The sequence below is a fragment of the Ursus maritimus genome, unplaced genomic scaffold (genome assembly GCF_017311325.1).
Source record: "Ursus maritimus isolate PB19 unplaced genomic scaffold, ASM1731132v1 scaffold_33, whole genome shotgun sequence".
Taxonomy (NCBI): domain Eukaryota; kingdom Metazoa; phylum Chordata; class Mammalia; order Carnivora; family Ursidae; genus Ursus; species Ursus maritimus.
In genome coordinates this window covers 20,812,070-20,820,944 of record NW_024425897.1, presented here as the reverse complement: position 1 = coordinate 20,820,944, position 8,875 = coordinate 20,812,070, and the positions used below count along the sequence as shown (strand labels likewise).

At 47.7% G+C, this 8,875-nt stretch overlaps 1 protein-coding gene across 1 annotated transcript; it reads left to right on the top strand.

Annotated features, from left to right (window-relative positions):
* Positions 1-358: 358 nt before the first annotated feature.
* Positions 359-8,464, top strand: ERP29 (endoplasmic reticulum protein 29). The gene is made up of 3 exons (XM_008688897.2): positions 359-655; positions 5,650-5,788; positions 7,641-8,464. The coding sequence occupies exons 1-3, from the start codon at positions 512-514 to the stop codon at positions 8,141-8,143; spliced, it is 786 nt and encodes a 261-aa protein (XP_008687119.1). The 5' UTR covers positions 359-511; the 3' UTR covers positions 8,144-8,464.
* The last annotated feature ends 411 nt before the right edge of the window (positions 8,465-8,875 follow it).

Genomic DNA, 8,875 nt, shown 5'->3' with positions numbered 1-8,875 from the left:
GGGGGAGTATGACCGACCTCGTGAGGACGGCAGCACAGACTGACGGACTAACCTAAAGTAGCAGCGGGTCCCAATGAACGGCCAGACGGGCCAAAAGCAGGAAGAAATGATGGCCAGCCTCGTCATCTTCGAACAAGAGTAAAGAGAGCGAGCTAATTGCTGCGAGACGCCAGGCACGCGCTTCAAGCCTCTCCTCACGCAGAGGAGGACGGGAAAAGGGCAAGACTGAGAGCCTCGCCGAGTGCGCGTGCGCAGCAGCCTCTTTCCTCCACCCTCCACACGCGGCCCCGCCCCCACACCCGAGGCCGGCTTGAACTTCGCCAAGTGCGCGCGCGCGCGGCAGCCCCATTTCCCGGCCCCTCACGTGGCCCCTCCCTCACCCTAGGCCGGCGCGAGCCTCCCAGGCTGTACACGTGCGCGCATCCGAGCCGGCCCTGCAAGTCACGTGACTCTAGGCTCCGCGTTTTCTCCACTACAGCCTTCGTAGCTCCCACTGCCAGAATCCGGCGTTATGGCTGTCGGCATGCCCCGCGCCGCTTCTCTCTCCCCACTGTTTCCTCTTATCCTGTTCCTCCTGCTCCTCTCCGCTCCGCATGGCGGCAGCGGCCTGCACACCAAGGGCGCCCTTCCCCTGGATACAGTCACTTTCTACAAGGTAACGGGGGGTGGGGGAATCGCGCGCAGGTGCAGGCTAAGCGCCCAGGGGAGCGCACACCTGTGGGGAAGGAGGCAGGGCTGGCAGAAGGTGGTCTGTAGTGACGATCCCAGGGCTTCCCACCATCCTAAAGGGCTGGTGGACTCTGGGCCGGACCCATACGGCACAAATGAGCCAGGGTTCCCGCGCACCCTTGCCTTTGCATTATTTGTGCTTCCTCTTTTGCAAAAGAGCTGCAGAGATGCAGTGTAGGGAACCAGTTACCCCTTCCCCTCATCTAGGGGGAGAGGGCGGTGCCGGGCGAGATCCAATCCTTGAGTCCCAAGTGGGAGGCCTGGAGGGCGGTGCGAGGCGGACGCCACAGTGCTCCGGGCTGTGGTGGGGCGGGGGAGGTGAGGGAGGGGGTTGGAAATCCCGCAAGCTAACTGGCGTTTCTGCGCCCCTCCTCCCTTGGTGTGGAGTGCAGCCTGCTTTGCAATATGCAAACAATGTCGAGATGCTGTGTCTCCCTGAAAAGTGCAGGCGTTAAAAATAAGGGAACTCTTATGGGGCGCCTGGGTGGCGCAGTCGTTAAAGCGTCTGCCTTCGGCTCAGGGCGTGATCCCGGCGTTCCGGGATCGAGTCCCACGTCGGGCTCCTCCGCTGGGAGCCTGCTTCTTCCTCTCTCACTCGCCTGCTGTGTTCCCTCTCTCGCTGGCTGTCTCTCTGTCACATAAATAAATAAAATCTTTAAAAAAAAAAAAAATAAGGGAACTCTGTACGGAATATCTTGGGCCTGGGGACAAAATAAATGAAATCGGGTCAAGACGTGGAAGGATTCGCCTGGGTAAATGGGACGTTGGAAATGTTGAAGGCTGAATACAGTCCCAACTGCCTCCTCGGCACCTGTCTTCACCCACTGGCAGCTTTTAACTTCGCCTACGAGATGGGCGAACTAAGCACTGAGAGAGAAGCCATGCGTTTTATTTTCTTAATTTGTACCCATTGCCGGGAAGTGAAACCAAAAAGTGGAGTTCTAAATCTGTCTCAAGTGGTTGAACTCTTTCTATTCTCAAAGGGTTCCTTATCCTGGATTTGGCATCTGTGACTTATTCAAATATTTTAAAATGTAGGTATGGCTGGTTGGTTGTCAGGCACACCCCACAGCACCCTGTGGTTTTGGGGTCTTTATTGGAAAAATTACACCCCACCCCCCAAAAGCAGGAATGGTATAACATCACAAACCAAGTGTGACTTAGAGGGGAATTTTGCGCTGTAAAGTTAATACTATTTCCTATTCAGTTGGTGCCTCTCTGTTTTTATTGCTACCACCCTAGTCTTGGCTGTCAGTACAGTAGTCTTCTTGCAGGTCTCACTGCTCAGCCTTTCCTCTCCTCTCCTGACCATTCTCTCCGTTGTTCCCTCTGCTCCAGCCATACATGCCTTCTGTCCTTTGAATATTCTTAGCTCGTCGCGGACATAGGCCCTTTGCACTGGCAGTTCCTTCTGACTAGAACATTCATTGCCCAATCTTTGAAAGGCTGGTTGCTTCTCATCCTTCAGACTTAGGTTAAATATTACTTACCTTCTCAGAGTCCTTCCTTGACTTCCTCTTCCCCCTGTCGAGAGAGCCAGTCACATTAGTTGGATTTCTCTGTGGAGCACTCATCACTGATTTTTCTCTTCTTGTCTATTTTATCATCTCCCACACTAGAATATGAAGAAATGCCTTGTCTATTTTGTTCACTGATCATCTGTACGACCTAGCAGGTTGCCTGTCACCTAGAAAATCCTCAGTAATAATTTGTTGAATGAATGAACAAATTTCTTCTCCAGTCCCTTTCTAAGTCCTTTTTCCATCACCACTGAACAAAAGGGAAGCTTCCTGGTAATATGTCCAGGGGCCTTGTTCTGTGCTTTGTCTTTCAGCAATTTCCAGTGTCTTTTTTGTTTCTTGCCCTTCACCATCACTAGAAATAAGAGACCCTGCCTGCTTTTTTTACTTCTGTGTTCACTGAGAGCAGTGTCTGGCACGTGATAGTCCCTTGGTACCTTTTATTCAATGAATGAATGAATGAATGAATGAATGATGAATTCATCTTCATCTTGAAGAGGCAAGTTTCCTAAATACAGGATGTGGTGGAATCGGTTTCTTAAGGATAAAGAAAGGAGACAGATTTCTAAAGCACTTAAGAGGTACAGACTGATTAATGAAAAGGAAAAAATCCACTGTGCAAATGTGTGCCATTCAAAACCATTCTGCTGATGGCTTAAAATGGCAAAATCAAAGATGGAGGCCTCTCAATTCTGTTTCAGTGTTAGACCACCATATAATTATTAATTTTTCCATAATACAAATGTAGTCTCCTTGCAGGTGGGGATCCTGTATTGTGTTTTTAAAATATTTTTCCCCCAGGGGCACCTGGATGGCTCAGTCGGTTGAGCGTCTGCCTTCGGCTCAGGTCATGATCTCAAGGTCCTAGGATCGAGCCCCACGTCAGGCTCCCTGCTCAGCAGAGAGCCTGCTTCTCCGCCTCCCCTCTGCTCATGCTCTCTCTCTCTCTCAAATAAATAATAAATTTAAAAAATTTTTTTTAATTTTAAAATAAAATATTTTCCCCCAGACATATGTAGCATCTGCTACTGTAGCCTACCCTAGTGGTGTTCATCTATCAAATATTTTCACAGCATCTGCTACATGCCAAGCACTCTTGGGCAATAGGGATAGAGCAGACGAGGTCCGTGTACTCATAATGTATGTTTTAGTGGAGAGACAGACAACAAACAGGCAAATGAGAATTTTCGTGACTGATTAATGCTGTGAAGAAAGCACAGCAGGGTAACATGATAGAGGAGGGTGAAAATGAAGCAGTGCTAGCTAGCATGGTATGAATGGAGGAGGCCTCTCCATTGGTGGAAGGGGCGGGGGGGGGGGACATTTGAACTGAGCTTTGAATGATAGACATCCGTGGAAGGAGTTGGGGAAAGTGTATTCCAGCAAGCAGAGACAGCAAATGAAAAGGCCCTGAGTGGAAATGAGTTTGTTAAACTGAAATAAGGACAGTCAGGCCAGAGGGATGTGATCTGATTTATATTCTAAGTCTTACCTGTGGGGCGCTTGGGTGGCTCAGTCGGTGAAGCGTCTGCCTTCAGCTCAGGTCATGCCTCTCTCTCTCTCAAATAAATAAAATCTTTATTTTAGAGATAAATTTTCAAGAGGCAGACGCTTAACCTACTGAGCCACCCAGGTGCCCCCAAAAATACAATCTTTAAAAAAAAAGTCTTACCTGCTTTTAGGCCCCCAGAGCTCAGATTGTGGGGGTCAGTGATCACTTAAAAGATTGCCTGTTCTGGTAGCTTCTCCTCCTTTCTTTGCATCCCTAGGCAGTGTTAAATATTTTTTAAAAGCTAAAACAAAATAGACATCAACACACAGTGAGGAACAGAGACCAACAAAAACTGGAAAGATGTCAGCTTGACTGAGTTATGACAGTGATTGCTTATGATGAAAAATTGGCCAAAGTGACCACTTTGATTAGAAAAGGAAAAAGTTGTAGGAGGAGGAGAGGGCAGTTTATTAGAATAAAGCTGAGCATTGGGAGAAACCATCAAAACAAAGATCTTGGGGATTCCTCTAAAACTTAAACATAGAATTACTATACAACCCAGCATTTCCACTCCTAGGTATATACCCAAAAGAAATGAAAACAGGCGTTCAAAGAAACACTTGGACACGAGTGTATATAACAGTGCTGTTCACAAATAGCCAAAAGGTGGGAACAGCCCAAATGTCCGTCACCTGACGAATAAATAAAATGTGGCATATCCATAAAATGGAATATTATTTGCCTACAAAAAGGAATGAAATACTGAGACATGCTACAACATGGGTGAACCTTGAAAGCAAGATGCTGAGTGAAAGAAGCCAGGTAGCAAAGGCTGCATATTGTAGGATTCCATCAGAGTAGACATCATAGAGACCAAAAGCAGATAAGTGGTTGCAAGGCGCTAGGGGAGGGAACGAGGAATGGGCAGTGACTGCTTAAAATGTGTATGGGTATGTGATTCCTTTTCAGGTGATGAAAATGTTCTGGAATCGATATTAGTGATGGTTGCACACTGTTGTTAATGGACTAAATTTCACTGTATTGTACACTTTAAAGTGGTGAATGTTGTGTGATGAGAACTTTACCACTGAAATAAGGGTCTTGACCCTGACAGTTTAGAACCTGGAGATCTAGGGGCACTTGGTTGGCTCAGTCGTTAAGCGTCTGCCTTCAGCTCAGGGCGTGGTCCCAGCGTTCTGGGATGGAGCCCCACATCGGGCTCCTCAGCTGGAAGCCTGCTTCTTCCTCTTCCACTCCCCCTGCTTGTGTTCCCTCTCTCGCTGGCTGTCTCTATCTCTGTCAAATAAATAAATAATCTTAAAGAAAAAAAGAAAAAGAACCTGGAGATCTAGCCAAAGGGTACTGTGGTCTAGGGAGGGGACATTGTCCTAAGCCTGCCTCTCAGCAACTTCCTGTGAGCCCTGAAACTGCAGAGTTCAGCCTGTTGGCTCTGTAGTCAAAGCACCTCCATGGGTGCCAACCCCTTTATAGATGGTTGGTGGGTGTTTGTCAGATTTCTGGTTCATTGTTTACTGAGAAACGCCCTCTGGGATGATGGGCATGCCATGGGGCCAACATAGTGTTTTCTCAGGGTTCACTTAATCTTACCGAAAAGGCCACTCGAAGAGAAGGCCTTAGTACATCTGCAGCTTTGTTTATTCTAAGCAGGGTTGTATATATCTTTGATTACTGTGAACCAGTACCTAATGGGGTACCCAACACCAATAAATTGTTAAATGATTCAATGGGTGAATGAATGAATGAATGAATGAATATTAGTGTGTGAGCACTTATCTCCCTTGCAGGCATGGTTTCCACTCTGTTTCTTAAACAGGGGTCCCTTGAGAAAGGGAATTAGCCCCAAAGGTCCCTGGAATCCCGGACTTGCTCAGCTCTCTATGCCCTCAGGTCATTCCCAAAAGCAAGTTCGTCTTGGTGAAGTTCGACACCCAGTACCCCTACGGTGAAAAACAGGATGAGTTCAAGCGTCTGGCTGAAAACTCGGCCTCCAGCGATGATCTCTTGGTGGCAGAGGTGGGGATCTCAGGTATGGACAAGTCCAGCGTGACTGTGGAGGGCAGAAGGGGAGGAAGCTAGGAATTATTTCCCTCCTTGTAGGTGGTGGAATACCCAGCACTTTTTTGTCTGAGCCACACAGGAGTGTAAGTGGAGTCATGGCCTCAAGAATCTGGTACTCGTGGCAGGCTTAGCTTAAACAGATTCTGATAGCACAGAACCTCAGTTCGTCCTTGTAGGTGCCCAAGGGAAAGGGATCCCCCATCCTTCACCTTCCACCCAACACTGGCATTAAACTCACTGTGAGAATGTGGAGCTCTCCTTGCAGGGTTCTGTGGTCAGAGGAGGTATCATGCTTCCTAGGGTCTCTGTGGTCACTTCTTCCATCTTCTTTCAGCTGTTTTTTTACCAAAACAATTGGATTTTGGCTTTAACTCAAATACACCAGAGCTACTGCTAAATCAAGGACAGCTCTCAACCACAGTGACCACGCTAATATAATAGTTGCCAACACGTGCTGGTTCACAGTCTGTATATAAAGGTGTGCACAGACAGTGCACTTTGAACCTTCACTTAAACCCTGCCTAAAAAGTGAGGCACATTTTCTCGATTTTTATACTTGAGGAGAACTGAAGCTCAAGGAACTAAAGGACTTGTTTCAGACCATGGAGTAGTAGGAAGTGGCTCTTCCAGAACTCCACAGTATCTGTTCCCAAGTGCAGTGGGTTCTTCCCTCTCTCAGCTTCCTTCCAGCTGGGATGCCCCAGGTTCCTAGCCAGCTCGAGAGTCTGGTCCTGGGTAGAGATAGTTCCCACACTTTTCCAGGGCAGTCAGCCAATTCTGATTCAGCTGCAAATCCACTCCTTTGGGGCTCTTAGAGAAAGAAGACTAGCAGCTGACATTTGTCAAACATTTACTGTGTGCCAGGCCACTGTGCTACGTGTTATCCATGTATCTTATCCTTGTGACAACTCTAGGAAGAAAGTACTGTGACCCCGATACTCATGCTTAGAGTATCTTGCTCAAGATTATACAGTGTGAAGTGGCAGAATGAGGGCTGGAACCCCACATTCCTGTACTACTGCCCGGTAATAGGCAGCCTTAGTCCTTTCTTTTTGGCAAGGTATAAGAAACCCGTTGTCACAGCATCAGTCCCTGAAACAACTACTGCCTGTTAGGAAGAACATAGCAAATACCACATATTGCACTGAACTCTCCAGGTTAAGTGCACATACCTCCTCATTGGGTCCTCCCAACACCTCACATGTGGTAGAGACTCTGACTGTTACCTACCACATGTTCTCCTTGCTCACTAAGCTCCAGCCAGAATGTCCCTTGCGAGCCTTCAATCCACCCAGCTTATTCCTGCCTCAGAGCTTTGGCACTTTCAGCCCTTCCTACCTGAGACTTTCTTTCCCAATTATCCTTGAAACTCCAGTCCTTCAGCCCATATCATCTCCGCAGAAAGGCCTTCCATGACCACCCAAAGTAGGCCTTCTTACCTATTGTCACATCACTCCATTTTATTTTTATCTTTTTGGCACAATCATGTACCATCTCTCTTCCTACCCTTAAAAGAATATAAGCTCCTTGAGGTCAGAGAGCTTGTTACTCTTAATCCTAACTAGATCCGTAGCACTCAGAACAGAACCTGGCATATAGTGGGTATAGAATATATATTCAGAGGAATTCCCATTTTTCAGACGAGGAAAGTGAAGTTCAGAGAGGTTAAATGACTTGGCTAATGTCACGTGGCTAGGAAGTAGCAGAGGAGGAATGTAAAACCAGGCTCCTTCTTGCTGTCAGCTCAGATAGGCCTCATAGCAATCTCCTGCCCTGCATTCTTCATGTTCTTGCTCCTCATACCTGATTTCTGTTCACAGATTATGGTGATAAGCTGAATATGGAGCTGAGTGAGAAATACAAGCTGGACAAAGAGAACTACCCAGTCTTCTACCTCTTTCGGGATGGGGACTTTGAGAACCCAGTCCTGTATAGTGGGGCGGTTAAGGTTGGAGCCATCCAGCGCTGGCTAAAGGGGCAAGGAGTCTACCTAGGTATGCCTGGTTGCCTGCCTGCATATGACACCCTTGCTGGGGAGTTCATCAGGGCCTCAGGCATGGAGACCCGCCAGGCCCTCTTGAAGCAGGGGCAGGACAATCTCGCAAATGTGAAGGAGACTGAGAAGAAGTGGGCTGAGCAATACCTGAAGATCATGGGGAAGGTCTTAGACCAAGGTGAGGACTTCCCTGCGTCAGAAATGACCCGGATCACCAAGCTGATTGAGAAGAACAAGATGAGTGATGGGAAAAAGGAGGAACTCCAGAAGAGCTTGAACATCTTGACTGCTTTCCAGAAGAAGGGGACCGAGAAGGAGGAGCTGTAAAAAGGCACTCCATGTTTTCCAGGGCTTGGTGGGGGTGGGGAAGGGAGAGTTACCTGCTGCCTGTGAGAGACCCTCCTGGGATATAAGAGAGTGGTGGTTAAAGTGGCACTAAGCCAGAAATCTGAGCATGCCCGGACATTGATGCTGATGTGACCATGCTTGGGACATCACTATAGCCAGTCTGTGTATAACCAGAGCACTTACTAGATGGCTTGTGAAATTCCCCTCAGAAGGAATTGGTGCTATAAAGAAGAGTATACGGCCCAGGTCCTTGACAGGTGTTATTCTGATCCAATTAAAGTTTCTGTGTTTTGGTTAAAAGGACCTGAAGCCATTCAGTTTTCTTTCACAAATTATACTTTGGCCTGTGACCTGCTTTCTCCTTTGAATTTATTTTTTAATCTAAGCTGGTATGGACTCCACTCTACCAGGGTAATTGACTGTCCTTGTAACACTGTAGAAACTGGTCCCAGCTCAAGCCCTACCTTTACTACTTTACACCGGTGTTCAAACTCCTGTGAACTGATTGTGGGTGGTAAAATGCATTGTCCTTTTTCTGGTCCTTAAACTGGAATGGCAACTTTTTATTTATTTATTTGACAGCACAAGCAGGGGGAGCAACAGGCAGAGAGTGAGAGGGAGAAGCAGGCTCCCCACCGAGCAGGGAGCCTGATGCGGGGCTCGATCCCAGGATCCCGGGACCACGACCAGAGCTGAAGGCAGACACCTAAC